This window comes from Toxorhynchites rutilus, chromosome 2 (assembly GCF_029784135.1).
Source record: "Toxorhynchites rutilus septentrionalis strain SRP chromosome 2, ASM2978413v1, whole genome shotgun sequence".
Classification (NCBI taxonomy): domain Eukaryota; kingdom Metazoa; phylum Arthropoda; class Insecta; order Diptera; family Culicidae; genus Toxorhynchites; species Toxorhynchites rutilus.
Window position 1 is genome coordinate 285,061,605 of NC_073745.1, and position 20,512 is coordinate 285,082,116.

The following is a 20,512-nucleotide window of genomic DNA, read 5'->3' on the forward strand; positions in this document are numbered from 1 at the left end:
AATTTAGATAAGGAACAACGCATAAATCTATCCCATTTAGTGTAATTGTTCATTTTACCACCACCATGTGATCATTTTAACCGCACGATAAAAAAAAGCTCGATTTTACATTTTCTTTTCTTTTAATGAAAAATGTACTATTTTTTTATTATAAAAACCGTTTCATATCTTGAACAACAGTTAGTTAAGCTATAATATTCCTCGAAGAACGGAAATTGTAGCAGTATGTGGACGCAGTAAATGGGCATATTCCTTAGGGTGTTCATTTCAACCGCTTTCTTCCTTCTCACTCAGGAAAGTTAAAAAAAATAAGAAAAGTAATGTAGAGGTATATTTTTTAGAAAACCGCGATTGGTTTGTTGTTGTTGTTTAAAGAAAATATGACACTCATAAAGAATAAGTAGATAAATTGGAAAAAAAAACTTTCGATTGTTCAAAGACCACTCCTCCTTGTTGAAACTGTCAATCGATCCCGACGCCGTTTGGAAAATCGATTCGTCAAGATTGATTAGGAAATTTTATAAGGAAAGCCCAATTCTAGATCCGGCAACTGGCTTCTCAATCTTCTTTTACTCGACCATGGAAACTCATATTCAACTGAGGATAGTCAGGGGACTATGAAGAAATTCACCTTCGTGTTCGATTGGAAATGAATTCCAACAGTAGTCCTAGTTGTATGTTGGAAGATTTCAGGCCCTGCGGCCAAGTACGAGCAACAGGGGTGTCGAACCACGCGGGATGCCAGGTTTCCAAATTATATAAGATTTTTGAAGATTATTTATCCACGCCCATTATTCTTTGTCATGAAACTTAGTCTGAGAGTATGTGCGGGTTAGAAGAACAGTGCTATAGTAAAATCGCCTTCATAAAATCATACAAAGGACATGTTAGATGTTGGCCTAATTTGACGAGTTGCCATTACAACCGGCAGGTTTCTCAGTGCTATCGTTATAATGGGAGGAATTCCATCGACGTGAACCTAAATCCATCCTGTTTTGTCAAATAGAAAAATATTGGGCAATTATAAAGCGGAACCTTAACACGTTACGCCCCGTGTCGGTCCCTAGGGGCCGATGTTGGGCTTTTTGATACGAAATCGGTCATTGACTGGGACTGACAGTTACAAAATAAGAAAATGAAAATATATATAGTTTGTTTTCAGCTGTTTTACAAAAAATGACTACTTCCTAGTCGAATTTGTGACTATTTTCTATTTATACAACAAGTATCTTTGGGAGTTGGGACCGACACTGATATTGTGCAAACGCTCTTGATACGGGATGGATGGAAAGCGCTGCAAGAAAAAATCGGGGCTCAACGTGTTAAGAAAACTGGTAGCATTGAAAAACGGACATTTCAGTGATTTTTCTCGATGACTCGTTTGCACTCTCAGCTCCATTCCGGAACGGAGAAGTTGGACATCGTGAGGCACTTCGTATCCTCCGGTTATAGCCGATTCGGCATTTACAACTTCGTCTCTCTTGTGCAGAATGTCGAGATCGTCGAATGGAAGCCTGCTTCCGGCCGCTCGACAGTGCTACACGACCGTAAAGTGTAGCAGAAGCTGAAGATGAAGACCGAGAGCAAAGGTAGCCTCATCGTTTCGCGCTTTGAGCCGGAAAGTCGAAAAAACCTGACAAACAGAGAAGACGTACCTGGCCAAATGGACATTTTCACGCGGAAGTGTCAGTCGAGGCCGGCCGTGTCTGGGCAGCAGCCAATCACCCAGAAAGAGCAGCTGAAGGCGCTGGTGGAAAGCATATTTGTGGCGAAGCGCGATGTTGTGGTCATAATGAATGACGAGACCTCGATGACTCGTTTGCATGAGACTGGGTGGCAATGACGAGTAGGGAACCGGGTACTTTACGTTTCCCACAAAGCAAGTGAGCGATGACGGCCAATATATACCCCACTCCATGCTCCCGGAGAAGGTCCTTCCTTGGCGGACGATCAGCGAGAAGGGAATGTCTAAGCCGTTGTTATTCCCAATTATTGAACGGTTAGATATACAGTACGAAGTGCCTGTCGTAAGTAGCCGCCTTCATCAAGAAGTACCATGCGAAGGGTGATGTGGTCTTTTGGCCGGACCTGGCCTCGGCATGTTATGTCAAGAGATTACTGGAGGAGATAGACCGGCTGGAGATAAACGTTGTACCGAAGACAGCCGATCCTTCCAACGCCCCCTAGTTGTGATCGATAGGTAAATTTCGGACATTTCTCGAACGTGTTCTAGGATCAACGTGCATTGAATGCACGCTTAAGGCTGACTATTGTTGTATGCTTGTCTTTAGGAAAACGATCCTTCGCAGCAGTCGAAGTGGTGCGTTCAGATTTAGATTATCTAAAATTCAGCAGAATCGACATGAGTGTATCCACAGTAAAAATAGTTTTCGCCATCGTTTTTCTGCAGTGCAGACAATCCAAATAGACCAGCAAACAGTGGCTTTTGTAACTGGGAAGCTGATGAGGATTGCGCAACGGAAGCAGACGAAGTGCGTACGGAATGAATCTTCTCTGAACGGACTCGATTCTCGGGGCGATTCCATACGATACTGCAGTGTTCAAGAGTAGGCCGAGCTAGAACGCAAGACGGAGACTTAACACAATATATGTTCGTAATTTTTTTTTGTAACCCACATATTCAATCCCGAGTTTCTAGACGCTTTGTCTACAACCATGGACACCTTGGATGTTGTTTGCACGACAGTCTCGAATTCAATATCATTCCAAGATCTATAACATCCATCACTCGCGGAATAGGGACACCAGAGAGTAGGAATTCTAACGTAATCGGTTCGGCTTACGTTGCGCACCATCTGGCTACAATATCCAGTTGTCGTTGTAGAAACCAGCAGTCAGCTACAGAATTGGTACGGCAATAGATAATCAAATCATCCGCAAAAGAGAAATGCGAGGTCCCTTGAATGCCAATGAAATACCGTTGAAAATGATTAGAAAGATTAAAGTTCCGAGTTGGATCTCTTGAGGAATACCAGAAGTTGCAGAAAAACGTTGTTGCTGCTATCAGCGATGATAACGCAAAGTTGCCTTCTTTCAAGGTATGATTCAAACCAATCTACCGTCCTTCCAAGGAATCCGAGCTTTGCCAGCATTGTCGTGATGGATCCTGTCGAATGCAACAGTCAAGTTCGTATAACTGGCATCGGATTCCACTATTCCACTATATCTCTCGTAAAAACTAACAGGTTCAACGAAGTTGAACATTTTGGCATAAATCCTCGCTAGTCATTACTTATGCACCATAGTTGACGGTTCCCACAACTACTAGTTCGAAGAGTTTGGAAACGGCACAAAAAGATGAAATACTGCGATACTTATCGACGTTCCGCCCATCATCTTGTGCACCTTGTGACCAGGGTTGCCATTATAAAATCTGTTTTTTTTTCTTTATTTTTGAGACTTTCAGCCTCCTGGGCTGGTTCGTCTCAGTTATAAAATCTGTGTTTTTGGTCTGAAAAAACATTTTTTTCTCAAAAAATCTGTATTGTATTATTTATAAGTCTAATTTTGAAGCAGATTTTTAGCTTGAGTATCATTGATTGGCATAATTATTATTGATTAGACGATGTTGATGGTATCCACGTAAAGCCACGTAAAAATATGATGATTGTAATGAATTAAAAGGTAGCATAATAAGGAAACAATTTATTTTACTCTAAAAGGAGTAAGATAAAGTGTTCTGGTCTCTGAATTAAGCTGAGTGAATTCAGGTGTTACAGTCTGTTTTGTTCAATTCAACAATCAATAGCAGAACGTAGTACAAAAAAACAGTAAAATAAGTTTGGTCATCAAATCGTTTAAACGGTTCAAACTTCGTTCCATTTTTTGGTTTCGAAATTACTAAAAATGTGTTTTTCTAATTCGGAATGACCGATTTTTTAGTCCGTGTCAGGGTAACACTTTTCTGTTTACACAAATATATAAGCGAAATTGAAGGCTCTATTTTCAACGCTATTTTGATATATTAGCTATAGGAAATTTTATAATTGCATTGTAATAGATTGTTAGAGAGTGTCCAAATCAATAAGTACAAAAACATCATGAATCATGAAATGTCTGAGCATAAAAAACAAAAATTGGAAATTGTTTTATATGCACTCCCCATATATTCTCGAAAACGTAATCCTACGTCAAAACGTCTCGATCCTTCTTTAAAATATTTTTATTAATTATCAAAAAAAAAACTTTGAAAGCAAATGAGATTTCATCACAGTATGAGCGCACTTTTTTATTTTAAATTCTCTGTGCTATAGTAAGAAAAAAATAAACAGTGTTAAGATAAAGGGTGTGTCACATCAAATTGCATCACGGAAAAAACGCTGTAGAAATTTAATTTTTAGGAATTACTCACTCATTTCGAGAATCCGGAGTTGTTTCATCGGGACATCGGTAAGATGCTGGGAATCGTCCAATCCACGGTCAGCAGAGTACTATAACGATACTTCGAGAACCTAACCCTCGACCGGAAGGTGAAGAACGGCAAAAATGGATGCTCCGTCAGTGAAAAAGATCACAAGCGCGTAGTTAAGCAGTTTAGACGTGATCCGACAAGTTCGGTCCGGGATGTCGCCAATAAGCTGAATTTGTCAAGTTCATTCGTCCAGCGGACCAAGCAGCGGGAGGGCCTGCGTACATACAAGGTTCAGAAGGCTCCTAACCGCGACGAAAGGCAAAACATGGTGGGGAAGACGCGAGCCCGGAAGCTGTACACCGAAATGCTGACGAAGCCGCATTGCCTGGTAATGGACGACGAAACCTACGTCAAAGCGGACTTTCGTCAGCTGCCGGGCCTGTTGTTCTTCTCCGCAGAGGACAAATTCAGCGTTCCGGAGGAGACTCGCAAGCAGAAACTATCCAAGTTTGCCAAAAAGTACATGGTGTGGCAAGCGATCTGCTCTTGCGGAAAGCGGAGCGCCCCCTTCGTGATGACCGGCACGGTGAACGGGCAGGTTTACCTTAAGGAGTGCCTACAGAAGCGCTTACTACCACTATTGAAGCAGCACGAGGGCCCGACCATCTTCTGGCCGGATCTCGCTTCGTGCCACTATTCAAAGGACGTGTTGGAGTGGTACGAAGCCAACGGGGTCACCTTCGTGCCAAAGGAAATGAACCCGCCCAACGCGCCGGAGCTTCGCCCAATAGAGAAATATTGGGCGATTATGAAGCAGGCCCTCCGGAAGAATCCAAAAGTTGTCAAATCGGAGGCGGACTTCAAGAGAAAATGGATTTCTGTTAAAAAAAAACTACAACCTGACGTTGTACAGAACCTTATGGACGGGGTAAAGAGGAAGGTGCGAGCATACGGGCTTGGGCTCGAAGTATGAACAAAAAGAAAATGCCAAAAGTTGTTTAATAGTTTTTATTTTACTGTCTAAAATTTTCAAAAGGATCGGTCTACTGGGCGAATTTCTACAGCGTTTTTTCCGTGATGCAATTTGATGTGACACACCCTTTATTGTGCCGGTGAACTTCGTCCCTCCCAAAATTTGCTATGAATTCTTTCGAAAATTCACGTTTTTTTAATACGTGAACGTTTGTAGGTTCAATTGCAGAACTCTTCATTAATTGATCTTCTAATTTGTTTTGTACAACTCCCTTTTACCATAAATTTCCTATTATTTCTACGAAAACTCGTCATTAAAATGAAAATTTGTTTTTAAAACACAATTTGCGCTCGACATTTTTGATTCACTTGCAAATAACATGTTTTTTCGTTACATGGAATACATGTTCGGTTTTCATGTTTTCATTCACAATTTTTTTTATTGAAAGCGACCAGGTGGTGGCGAGGTTTTCTAAATGGCCTTTCTTAAGACCGAGAGTTTAGTTTGGTTTTCAAATTGGCCTTTTAAAGGCTGGAGGCGAATGAGCTGAGGCATTTTAAAGCCACTATAATTCAAACTATGATCATCATCATACAACCCATAGTCTCGATCCAGCTAGCAGACAGCAGTCTTTCTCAATGCTGTTGTCAGTCACCCTTTTCTTAGTTCGATATAAAGAAAGGATGGAAGATAGATATAGCACACAGTGGTGCGATTTTGTTCAGGTGAGCCACTGCGTTGATTTCCATGCCTTGTGATGGAGAGTGCTTCTGTATTTTTCACCGCATCTGTACTGGGTCGCAAGTGAAAAAGTTTGAAAACGAGAGTGTTACGTTTGGGATGCAAGGATTTTAGCGTTACTACCGTTTTGTCTCAAATTCCGAACACTTAAGCTTTGACGGCCATTAAACAGTGTCTCATTACTCAAAATGGTTCTTTTTCGCGAAATTAATGTGGTTTTTGGATACAATAGAGCATCGAAGCTTGGTTCAAATTCTGAATTTGCCAACGCAAATATTTTATCGCTGGTTTTGACAGTCACTTTTTTGCAAATGCTTAGTATTATAAGTTTGGACAGCACCGATACCTGTGAATAATATTAAAATGAAGCTTATACCACAAAGAATGTCAGGGTTTTTATTATCCAATTATTTAAATTATTTAAGTGCAGTAAATTCACATTTAAAAAGGTGTTCGGAATTTGAGATAAACCGGTACCTCTTTGTCGGTTCAACGAAGTGGTATGACAATCACTTTCGTAAGATAAAAGGTCTACTAGTGATGTTTATTACTTATTGACCCGAATATTATTTTTTTTCCATAGATCAAAAACTGCTTTGAAAGCAAGCTGTTGAAATCACAATATTCTATAAATATTGATGAAATCAGAAACATCTATAAATATGCTTGAAAGTCTGTCGAAGTCAAGGATGGTTGAGCATTACTTCCGGGTTAAAAGTGCCGTCGAAGTGCAGCGTATTTCAAGCCAGATGTGAAGAAGATATTTTTCAGCGATGAGAGCTGCGTTCTTCAGTGTAAAGCTGAGAGTGAAAATCTGTTCCACAGCGGTTGCTGTCGATGCCGCCACCTCACCACACACCTGATGCGGTTCGGATTTTCTGTTACTGTTCGAAGTGTTCTTTGGAACGTTGTTTTTGAGAGGGTTGAAAATGTTATTGTGCTAAGAGATACTGAAAAACTACTTAGATATTCAGTAAGTTCAGTGTTCTCTAAACAGCGAGCAATCAACTGTAAATATATGTTAATTCTAAAAGTTAATTTAAAAATCTGCGCAAATTGGCGTTTTCTTGCTTTGCGCCCTTCCTAAGTTAAAAATTCATTCATCGGTCCTTGCCAGTGCTATAAAATGTTTGTGCTAAAGTGTTTCATTCTAAAATCTGTATAATGTTTGTTTCTCGCCTGTTATGATTTCACACTTTTTATTAATTTTTTGCGACACACCATGACCACAACTTGTTTCTGGTCCGGTGATCAAACCAACCAAACAAATTTCACACAAGATGTCAATGTACTGGTCAGTAATCTTAATTCTCTCGATTCGAACGAGCTCCCTAGCGCCACATCATATGAAGCATCTCTAGAACACAATGGTTACCAAGTTACCCAAAATTAAGTAAAATAGACGAGAAGTGATCTGATAATTTTATGTCCAAAGCCTAGGGCATAATCATCGGCACTGAAACTGATTCCTGTAACACAGATAACACAGATCTGTAACACAGATACAGATGATTCCTGTAATTCGAACAATAGATCTTGTCCTCACTCACATCATACCCATCTCCTTTTCGCTCTGGTTTCGCAATCAATAAATCTGCGTATTTGCGCGCAATTAATTTGAGATTTATTTATTTTCCCACTTGACACACACAGCTGTTTTTTGTTGTTGTTTTCCGTTACCAATTGATTATCTGCCCAGTCATGATATTGGATCCGCAGGATGACATGTCTCATTTTCCCGTCAAGTGGTATGGTAATTTTAATGCATTTTCTGTTTTTTTTTCTCCCCCTCCTTTCCTCTCACCCTTATCATTACAGTTGGAAGCGCGATGGTGAGAACAAATCGAGGCTGATTCGAAATTGGCGCAAACAACAGCGACAGCAGCAGCAGCGAAACATCGTTCCCCAAAAAAGTTTGGACGTTTGTTGATAAACAGCAAGGAAGTGTGAAGAAAAACGAAAAATTGTGAATTAAAGTGTTACAACGGAACAGAAATGTGTCATCCGGCGACATCATCTGGTAGCAAACGGCCAATCTGGCGGTTTGCTCCCTCTGTACCACCCCAGTTGGTGGTGGTGTTTATCGCTTTAGCAGTGCTCATGACCGCCAGCATCGATGCTGTGGGTTGTCCGCAGAAGTGCTCTTGCCAACAGCGTACCGTGCGTTGTGTTAAGCAGCAATTCGATAAGATTCCGGAAATGCCACCCGATACCAACATCGTGTAAGTACAGTCTAATGTGTGAAATTTTAATGACCTTGTAAACACTGATATGAATTTTGGAAATTATTTTTCGTGTGCTTGCGATAGAATGATAAGTGCGAAGAGAATTTGAAAGGGTGTTTGGCTTTGGAGGATTTTTCTGCTTTTAAGCGTTATACACCTTAGGGTAAATGATGTTAATTGGCTGATTTAGGGTGTTTTCGTGCAACTAGTAAATGCAAACCAATTTTTCTTCATGAAAAACACATGTAATCACGACAAGTTTGGGTTGGTTGAAAAGCCCCAAGTCCCTAGTTGCTAATTATCCAAATTTTCAAGGTTTTTTTTAACGATTTTCTTCAAAGAGAAATCATGATCATGGTTTGTCCGGTTTTAGAAAACACCAATTTTTGGACGAAGATATTCGAATTCTCAAGTAGACGTTGCACTTCTCATTGTTCTGAGTTTACTGTCATCATATGGATCCATTCATAATTAAAGCTTCCTTCAGAATATTGGTTTTTCTTGGGCATTTTAAAGGAGAACAGCACTCAACACAGATAAGCTTTGATTCTGCTACGCGTGAAGGACACCATAAACGAACTGCAGCGCGCCAAGCTGATTCAGATATATAAATCTGATCAAATGATGTACAAGCACGATGTTTACAATATTTGTAAGTGGCATACACCAGAAAACGACTGAAATCTATCGAATAATCATCTGATGGTTGATTCAAAGTTCAAATGAGGGGTGAGATTATGATTGATCAAATGAGGGGCGCGTTGACACCAATACAAGGTGACTTTATAAACCTTTAAATCATGTGAATCCGTAAAAATATTCTATAAAACTATTGTAAATCATGAAAAAGTTGACACAGGTGCGCTGAACTAGAGCATTCAAAAAAGTGGACAAACCAAGATCATATTTTCGATCAGACAAACCAACATCATTTACCCTACTATCAGGGGATAGTAATCTGAAGCGAGAATGGAGTCGATGTGAGGTTGCTTTAATGTTGCACCCCTAATTTCACCGACCTGCGCTGCCCACTGCGTGATATTGTCAAAATGTGTTTATATATATTATAATATTGACATAGGACTATGTCTTTGATTTCTATATAGGGGGGTCACTCTATGAAAAATGTAACGATTTATTAACAGTTTTCAAACGCATACTACTCAAAATGGTTATTGCGACATATGTTGTATTATATATCATTAGACAGGAAATTTATCCACAATTTTTTTGTTTGAAACATGAACAGTGAATATAATAAAAAAAAGTTAACAATTTGACGATTTAATTGGGTATTTTTTTCTTTCGATTGCACTATCCACTCGCTTCCTCCCCGGCGCAACGAGTAATCTTTTTGCCTAAATTCGGGCGTTGGCTCATAGCGTGAGTTGATGCGTAAAATGAATTATTCTCCATTTACCGATAATAGGCATTAATTTCATATTATATTGTATGTTGTCCAATCAATTTATGCTCAATTCATGTGTTTATCGTGTAGGTCTCACTACTAACAATTTGTGTAATTGTGGTCCAGGATGTCATAATATCGAGTATGTTGTTTGGTTATGTAAAAATGCAATAAATGAATTTAAATGGATGTTGATTTAGAAGATCGAAAGGGTGTACCCACGTAAATCAGATTATAATAGCTTGAGTAGTCGCGATTTTACAGGGCTATAAAGTTATTGCAAACAATGTTCCGGACAACGTGGTAACGAAGTAGATAATGCTTTTTTTTATCTATAATATATTTTTGTAGTCATAGATTGATTTGACTCAGTCTTATATTTATGTAGGTCTTAACTATTTAGACTTGTGTTTAAAAATGATACATGATGACTCTTTGTCTTCCTCTGCATGATTGAATAAACAGAAGAAAATGGTAATAATGGCTTTAATGGTATTTTTGTGTACATTTTTGAACAGTAGGCGGTATTCTACAACGTTATGTCATCTAAACCATTTAAAGGATACAGGAAATGGATTTCCAGGGCATCCATTTGATGTATCAAAAGAGAAAAAATACAGATTTTGAACAATGAAAAACTCAATTTAAATGCAATTACTACACACAATCACAGTCATATGTCAAGATCCCGTTCGTGCCCCTAGGTTCAGACCCATCAACTTTTATTTTTGTTCGCGTCATAAACAGCGAACACACGTTTATTTTCCGCTTCACTATATTTCTGTCCGTAACTTACAGACATTTAATAAAAATGAAACAGAATATAATAAAGGATTCAAATGGCTAAAGAAGTTAAGGTACACCGGGACAAGTTGAAATTCGGATAAGTTAAAACGGAAACTATAAAATTTACTAGGAATGATGGATTGACGCGATAAAAATATATATTCTTCTTCTTCTTGAAAGGCCCTAACGTTTCTAGGGAAACTTCGCCGTCTCAACGTAGTATTACTTGCGTCATTTTTATAAGTATTTAGTTGAGATTTCTATGCCAAATAATACGCCTTGAATGTATTCTGAGTGGCACATTCTAGAATAGGGGGTCTCCGTAGCCACATTGGTTGCGCGTTCGCTTAGTAAGCGATCGATCGTGAGTTCAAAACTCAGGGTCCTTATTGACCATCTTTGTGTTGTTATAGAATAAGTACGTCCACGCAACAATCATCAGCGATGGAGATCGATCCACGGTCGAAATAAGATCGATTCATCCATACAACTGCTCTGCTCTGCAAGACACACCGGGCTGCTGTTCTTATAAATAACTCAACAATGATCAATCAACTGTCTCCGCTGTCCGGGCCAACTGGATAATGGAAGAACAGAAGGAAAACTCTTACGCCTAAATGGCTGCTGTGTAAATGTGTACCATATGCAATGGTATAGAAGGGAATACTCTAACGCCAAAAAATGGCAACTGTGTAATGTGCTCATTATAGATATGATAAACATGTGACATGTACACGATTAAAATTTGGCTCTGTTACAGCTAAAAAATGCAAATGAGCCTAAAATAAACTAAAGGGATAAAAAGAAGTTCTAGAATACGCGTGACCACAGTGCAAGACGGAGGAAATTTCTTTGACGAAAAATTCCCCCGACCAGAACGGGAATCGAACCCGAACCCTCGGCATGTTAGGTGTAACGCTAACTAGTCGGCCACGGGAGCGCTAAAAATATATATATAGTAAACATTATTTTTCAATCCACCTTATGACAGCCATTACTAGACTATTTAAATGCTTTAACACAATCCGCGCCTTTGTTTACTTTTCCTTGTTCCGCGAAATCAAAACAAACATTTTTGCGCGCTGACTCAATCGGTCCGAAAACACTGATTTTTTATCAAAAATATCGCCTGAATCGCACGTCAGGTAATCAAAAAGAGATAATCATGTGTAGTGATTTTGGAAACTAAACTGGAAAATCTTTTCCCGTATAGCTCTGAGCATTTAAACTGATCCCATGTTTTTTTCCACCTTGGGGTAAGTTGAATCCAGTGAAAATCGATTATTTTTTAGACATGTCGGACGTTATTTGTCGGTGATTGCTGTATGAATGAATGATGATAAATTAAAAAACAAGAATCATTTATAATTCTTCCCTCAGTATGTTCTACACAATTTATGAATACATAGACATGATACAAGTAAAATTTACTAATTTTGCAAGTAGGGGTCGTTCAAATATTACGTAACGCAATGTGTTTACTATTTTAGACTCCCTCCTCTCTACATAACATGTATCAAATGGTCATTTGCTTAAAAATGTTTAGATTTAGTTGAATTTATTTCCACAAGCCATTCCCTCCTCCCTTTTTGAGTGCGTTACGTAATATTTGAATATTTGAATGATCCCATAAACCTCATTAGTTGCCGTTTCGAGTGGCTCTACTCTGACATGAAAGCGTCCGAAATAGTCTTGATGCTATTGTTTCGTATATTAATTCCTAGTATTTAGTGTCCATTTTGTGTGTTTTAGACTACTTCCCCACATCTCACGTGTACCAAACCCCTTTTTTCCAAATGTTTATATGTAATTCCTTCAATTCAGGGTCTCATAATCAGTTGTAGATAGTTCGAAAGCAGAACCGCACATTAAAGTCATGATAGTTCCGCTTTTCAACTCACCCCGCTCTACAGACAAGTTGAAACAATGCATATGAGAATTGATATTTTTCGAAACATTCACTGTGAATCCCTATTTTTTATCGAAAGTCATCTGTCATCTGTCATCTGTATATGCCGAAAACAGATTTCAATGTAATGATTTAGTGATTTTTTAAGATAACTTTTAAGTTGAACTTCGAAAAAATCGTTTCAACTTGCCCCGATGTACCTTAGTTCTTTGATTTACGAACGAGATGCAGGCAGTCACCGCTCGGCTTCGAACGGTCTCCGATTATCCCGCGGACGCTCATGGGCGCATATTTTGGCAACCCTGTCAAGAGAGAGTATTAACGGGATAATCGGAAACCGCCTTGAATCGAAATATTTTGAAACGTAATCCTTCAGGGCTTCTGCGTGGGGATTAATGATACTAAACTTGCACGTTTCCGAAGTGCATTTAGTGTGATTCCCACCGTGTGTGATATATTCCAAGCAGACATTAGTATAATCTGTTTGTTTATTTTATTGAAGTTTGCATGTCTGCAAAAGGGCAGTACAATCTTTTGGTCTTATCTTGTAGCTCCATTGCATCAATACATATTACTTCGTAATGCATTGAACCTCAAGGTTATGGGTCATATATTAATAATGAGCGTTACTATAAAGATGCACAAGGAAAACGAACAAATTATTAATACCGATAAGTTCCACTTTTTTCAAATATAGCAAGGTAAAAATAGATAAATCTTTTATAATGAGTACGGATCGGGACGACCGTACGATGAAATGGTAGAATAAAAGATACGCGTGGATCGGGACGACCGCACAAACGGACGACCGTATGAGTACAATATAAAATGAAAAAAAAAATACGGCTCGGGACGACCGTGCTGTGTAAAAAAGGAAGTGAAATTAAGTGCGGATCAGGACGATCGCGCAGAAAAAACGGCTCGGAACGACCGTATAAAAAAAATTATAATGATAAAAGTGCGGATCGAGACGACCGTGCTCTGTAAAAATGGGAGTAAAATTATATGCGGATTGGGACGAACGGGCAAAACAAGTACGGCCCTGCAAGACCTTATGAAAAAAATACTATGACAAGAGTTCGGATCAGGACGACCGTGCTGTGTAAAAATGGGAGTTACATTATTTGCGGATCGGGACAAAAGCGCAGAAAAAGTATGGCTCGGTACCAGCGTTGCCACATTCTAATCTGTACCAGAAGGGAAAAATCTTTCTCATCTGTACTTTTTCTTCAAAAAATCTGTACCAAAAATCTGTACCATTGGAATTATTAATTGTAGAGAAAAATCAATTAATAATTCCTATTATCCCGCGGACGTTCATGGGCACACAATCCAAGACACATTTGTATAACTGGCATATGCATGCGAAAGTGGAGGCTATATACGTGTATGCCATATTGTATACTTATATAACGATATTACGATGCTTGTTACACTGCGATTTGATCCGAGAATGTTATATGAAGATAAATAGAAAATACGTTTATTAAATATACTGCTTATTGTAATACTACAATGCTAGTGATACCGATACACGACTTAATCTATTAATGATATAGAAAATTGTGTTTTTTGCATTTTATACAATTTTAGATACACATGATACATACTTTAATAGATATTCTGTACTATTGTGATTTGATACGAGATGTGACCTAGCATGGGCAAAAGTTGTACGATTTAATGTTTGCTGGGTACGCATCCCAGCAAATATTAATTTGTATAACTTTTGTTGAACATAAGGCCGAGGAAATAGTAAACGCAATGCCATGAGACGCAGAGCGATTAATTGGCGCTAAGACGGAAGCTTGACGTAGGACTGTGATTATTTGTAGTAATTGCAATTGTATTCAGTTTTTCCATTGTTCAGAAACCTGTAATTTTTATTCTTCTGATACATCAAATGGAGGTCCCGGATGAACAGTTTCTTATATTAATTTATATATGAGGTAAACTGAGGTAGAATCTGGAACCGCATTCTAACGTGGATACGAGGAACTCCACACTATTTGTTTTATTTTATATTGATGTTCAAAAATGTGCACAAAATATCACTTTCACCCCGCCCCGCTCTTCATTCTCTTCCCTATAAAAAAGTAGAACTTAACACCCGATGAGATCAATTTACTACAGTAGCTACATCTCATGGCTATATATATACCTGGCTATTAAGTATTACAAATGCTATTTTTATCTATAATATATTTCTGTAGTTATAGATTTATTGAACTTAGGTTTATAACCATCTAGGTTTATATATCTAGGTTTATATCCATGCTCGTTGCGTTGTGGGGAGAAAAAGAGAGGCTAGTAAAATCGAAATAACATACCTATTCTAATCGTCAAGTTGTTAACTTTTTTTTACTATATTCACTGTTTTAAGTTTTAAGCATAAAAATTGCTGGATAAATTTCCTATCCACAACATAACATATATCGCAAAAACGATTTTGCGTAATATGTGTTATGTGTTTTGGTCCCTTAATGAATTGTTACATGTCTCATTTTCAATTTCGTGGTGTGATATATGGAAATCAAAGACGTAGTCCCATGTAAAATCGTCAATGTAAACAAGTGGTGAGAAAGGAGACACTTTTCTACAAGTAATTTGTATGTAGTTCCACTGCCGTGCTACTATATATGAACCAATACAGGGTGTTAACTGGGTTGCTAAACGTGGAGTTGTCAAATATGCCTAGTATATGACAAATCCTTTCAAGGGAACAAACGAAATTACTTTCCGAAAACCCGAATCGAGGATCCGTATCTGGATGACATGAGCATCATCACGTACATCTTCTAGCTCTCAGTGTCAACCGAATTTCCGTCATTTAGCGACAGCGGAATCCCAGAGATTCGTTAGACGCAAAAAGGGTGCATCAAAAAGCGAACCCCCCGATTCGTAAAAGCGCAGTAACGAGGCCGTTTTTTGTTGCTCCGTTCACTTCATATCACACATTTACTTTATGTAAGCACACATAGTCCTACGCAGATCAACGCTGCGTCAGTCATCTCGTTGCGAATGCAACACATGGTGTCTACCCAAGCCGTAGGGATCATGTGGGATGGATGGTGGAGCGGGGTGGTGGTAAATGCGCATTGTGCAAATATTTGCATATGAATTTCAACTTTCCACAAATAACGGATGCCCGGCAGCTGGAAGTGCGATATTCTGTGCTCCACAAGAGTGATGCGTTACCGTTAGGTGCAAATGCGCGAGCGCGCTAGATGAAGAGGTCCTATTCAAAACTGATTGCCACTTTCGACAGATGACATATACAGTGGCTGGAAACAGTGGCCATGCGTTTGTGGAATTCGAAATATTGTTCGAAAATTGTAGTCAAACACAACCAGAATCTACAGCGATATTTTATTTTAAACAGTCTCCTGAAATTTATGTTGATAATAGCAAAAAAAAAACTACTTTATGCAAGGTGGCTGGCGGAATTAGCTTGCAGTAAACATCAATGGAACATCTCCAGAATACGAATATATTTTATGACTTAACATTAGATTCTTCAAGATCCACATTGGAACATAAATGAGTTCCGGAAGGTTCCCAAATCAATCTCATAGCTCGTGCTCGTAGCAAATAAGTGGGCAACAGTCATAAATCCAGCTGTAATTGAAATACACGATAAATCAACGTCTTTTCTTTTCGTAATTCCTCCATTACAATAACTATGTATTTTCCCTCTCTCTTCATCAAAACAATAGAGAACGGACATTACCGTCATAATTCACGGGCCGCAAGGCATCAACATAAATTTCACACGCGTACACTCCAAGAAATGGTTCCCTTGTGCTGGCTCATTTTCTCTTCTAGGTCACACTCAGAAAATACATGTGAAGCTCTGGGGTTGTTGGTTGGGTGGGGGAAATTAGATGACAAGCTGCATGTCACTCGTGGTGGTGGTAAGTTTCTCTGTTGCCATCTCCTCGAGGATCCTAATGTGTGCAAAAACACATTCGCCCCTCAGCTTGTTACACATTTATCACAGTCCAATTGATTCCACACGGTTCACGGTCACAAGGACCAAGGCGCACGAGTGGGACCGTGAAACAAGTGAAGAACAACGGACGGTTTGGGGATAGAAACAAAGCTCAATTTATGGCAACGCGGTTCTCGATGTGGCGTTTTGATTTATAAGTTGGATGAAATATTTGAAACGGAAACGTATGTTTCTTGATGGCCGTGTCGCTGTTGAATGTATTTGCAGTAATGGCTATCTTTTCGTGGCTCAGTCTGGCATTTTTTGAACATTGCTACACATCTGCTACAGCTCTTGTATCGGTTGGGGCTGCTCATCGGATCAAATATAGCAGTGCTTCCTATTAACGTATCCATTCAAACAAAAATGTGCTTCCATGCTAAAGAATATTTTTCGATGAAACAAAAAAAAAATTAACAAAGATCAGATTTTGATAATATAATTCAATGATTTGTATGCGTTGCTCGTTTGTAAGTCTTACCATAATGAAATGGCAATGAAAGCATTACAACTTTGACACATTGCACGAACCCCGCATGATCTGTCAAAAACATTGGGCCGTAAAAATCGCCCGTTATGTGTATTGAACAAGGAAACAACAGAAAGTTGAGAGCGTTCCTAGTTGTGTGTAGTGTTTTAACATCGGTTAGTTTTGAAAGTGTTTGTTTTTCAGCATTTAATTAGCACCAATTCAGTCCGAACGAATCAATTTAATTTTAATAAACATATTTTTGATGCCCAGTTGTGTATTTTTATAATCAAGCAATAATTAGTTACCTTACGGGTTTGGTTAATTACAATGTGTCTCATGGAAATGTCGGAAACCTTCCTTAATGTTTGAAAATTTTGTTGTTTTTTATCCCATCTATTTTATTTTAATTATTAGGCTCATCTAGCAATTCAGCTGTAACAGAGTCGAATTTATCGTGTACATTTTTCTCATCTTGTATATTACATAGTAGCCATTTAGGAGTAAGAGTATTATATTTCCTATATCATCGATACACATTTTTATCTATTACACATTAGCCGTTTAGGCGTTAGAGTATTCCTATTATATCGATGGACAACACATGTCGCATTTTTCGGCGTAAGAATATTCCTATTGTTCGAATGTTCACAGTTGGATACGGAACGGAACTGTTGATATGAGGCTTCCATTGTTGTGTTTGTAAATAGCACCAATTACTGATGCAGCAGATCTTATGTGGAGTGAGAGGCTGGGATCACCATCACATGATGATTGATGCATGTCGTAGTAGCTAGAATAAAACACAAAGATTCGAATTAGTTGAGGGCCCTGAGTTATAAGCTCATGATTGTTCGGAGGCTACGGGGGCTACGAAGACCCCAAATTGTTATATATTTTGTGTGTGATTTTTTTTTATTCAAGCATGCACCTCCTTCTTCAATAATTCTTTCCAGGCGAACGCATTGTGTACATTTTACCGATATGACGAACATTGCACCACTACATTGTGTACATTACACTTTCTACCAATTTTTTCGTAACATAATTCTCGATATTTCCCAATACCTCCGAAAAATCAGTTCAGAGCTCATCTACAGAAGCACAATGTTTACCATCGACGTAAATCCTCTGGCCAGTGGATTGTAACGCGCTTACACATACACACACAAGAAAACCATGCAGTACATTCTAGTTACTAATTTAAACACATTTAGTTAAAATTCTTCGTCCTAATTGTTTATTTATTTATGTTAATTTTACCAGTAACAGAGCCGGATTTAATCTTGTACATGCTACATGTTTATGGTATCCGTAAATTACACAGTAACAATTTAGACGTAAGAGTATTTTCTGTTCTTCCATTGTTCAGTAGACCGGACAGCGGGGACAGTTGATATGATCATTGTTGTGTTGTTAATAGCACAACAGCCCGAACAGAGCTTGTACAGGACTCCAACCTAAAATCGGTCGCCATTGCTGGTGATAGTTACGTAGGTGTAGTTACTCTATAACAACGTAAAGATGGTCAATTGAAGGTCCTGAGTTTTGAACTCTCGAACGATCGTCAATGTGGCTACGAAGGCTCCCAATGTAAGCGTTGCTAGTTCGACAGGAATACTCATTGACGCATTTACTCATAGCTTCGGGTCCGAAAATGCCAATGGAGAATCTATTCATTCACCCTCCATATATACTTTTGATTCATTTAACCATACAGAATGCCGGAGCCATCTCGTCCAGGGCCACAGAGGGCAGATTTCAGTGTATCATCTATCTATTTCGGCATCGTCTAGCGTGATATGCACCATCATACGACTGATCACCATCCTTCTGTCATCATCGATCGAGCGTGAAGTGAACAAACAATACCCAAGAATCAAGCTCATTGGTCATTTTCAAGGCCACCTACGTAAACCATGTGGTCATGTCTCTGATTCATTTTAAATTTAAAATTTTTATTTCATTATCCGCGATTTTTCGTTATCCGCGGATAATCGGAGTGCACATAATCAAATCAATTTCTGAAGAGGTTGAATCGATTGGCATGAACAACGGCTAGGATTTTACTTACCTGTAGCCACCAATTGATTCAAAACGGCTGCGTAAAATATAATGTTCCACCGATTTCTTCGTATGTTATTAATAACGTACCCGTTTATCAGCACAAGTCATGTAACGTGGGACGAGAAATATCGCGTTTATATTTCGTGGGTTCACTTCACGCCGAATTCTGTGTTTGATTAAACATTCTGCTCATAACTTTGTCGGGACTGTGGAATGATTTCTATTGCGTGGGAATTGTTATCATGAAATTTTCATTTGTTTTTATTGATAGAATTATTTCCGAGAGAATGGCATACTATCCCAATGACTGAAAGAGTTTTACAGTATATTGCAGGACGTTCACTATTTTTCCCCACCTGTTTATTTTTATTAGACTCATTTAGCAATTTAACTGAAACAGAGCCGAATTTATCGTTTCTTTTAACCGCCAGTCAAATGAAACAAATTTGGCTGTTGCTTTTCGAAAACTTCTGATATGCTAAGGCCATCGTTCTAGCCCAGCGGTACTCAACTTTTTTTTTTCATAGGGGCCACAAACATGGTGTTGCGGGCCGTGAAAAAAAAATAATAAAGAAGGGTGATGTCCAAAATACTACCGCATTGTTAACATAGAACTACGAAATTATTGCCGGCGATAACATTAAGGAAATTTAATAATAAAACTCCTTCATACAAACATTTGATAGTAATGACAAGGATCGATAAATGAATGCTTTAACTGAGTGAGGAGCATGAACGTTTCGCGAAGCAATTTGAGTTGATTGTCAACTGTATTGTTGATTGCTCGCTGTCTTGAGCACTGAAACTGAAATACTCATCTTCTTGAATATGTAAGTAGTTTTTCAGTATCTTTGAGCAAAATCTTCAACGTTCTTTAGCGCAGAACGAAACATCGCAGAAGACGCAGAACGTGAACAGAAAATACGAATCGAATCTATTGGGTAGTGCCGGTAGATGCGAAAGCAATAAAACCGGAACAAATTCTCATCTTCAGTCCCCCACCGAAAAACACAACTCTCAACGCTGAAAATACCTTACGTCTCTTTTAACCCGTAAACAATAATTGAAATCACGAAAATTTAATGATCGATTGAAAAAAAAACACAAATAAGTCATTCACGATTTATCAGTCATTCAGCTAGCGACCGGGCGACAGCACGACATCCAAATGGTATTTCTCAAGGCCAAGTTTTTTAGATTGATTTTTCAAATTGGTCTTTCCCAAGGCTCGGAGCGAATGAACTGAGTAAGCATAAAACCTCTATAATTCAAAACAACATCATTACACCAAACACACTCCTGAGTTCACAGAAGCTCCCTTCAGTAAAAGATAAATGTAAAATAGATTTTTTATAATGCATCGACCATTCTAAAATAACTCTTTAGTTGAAAGTTTGAGTGGCCCTAAAAAGGATCGATGGGTTCGCGTTGTTTTGTAGACGCAACTGAAGATTTGTTTCCGCAAGAACAACACACGCGCTCAGAACAATACAATAAAATACAATACATATTTAGAGAACTTTCACTGATAGCCAACGACATGCATCGGAAAATTCTTGACTAAGATATGC

The 20,512-nt window shown here is 38.6% G+C and overlaps 1 protein-coding gene across 8 annotated transcripts in view; it reads left to right on the top strand.

The window, feature by feature from the left end:
- Nucleotides 1–20,512, top strand: part of LOC129765280 (peroxidasin) — a 368,884-nt gene that overhangs the window by 29,137 nt on the left and 319,235 nt on the right. For all 8 annotated transcript variants that reach the window (XM_055765418.1, XM_055765419.1, XM_055765421.1 and 5 more), the window contains one exon: nt 7,905–8,308. In XM_055765418.1, the coding sequence (XP_055621393.1) occupies nt 8,082–8,308 (227 nt within the window). In that variant the 5' untranslated portion in view covers nt 7,905–8,081. The remainder of the gene's footprint in view (nt 1–7,904; nt 8,309–20,512) is intronic.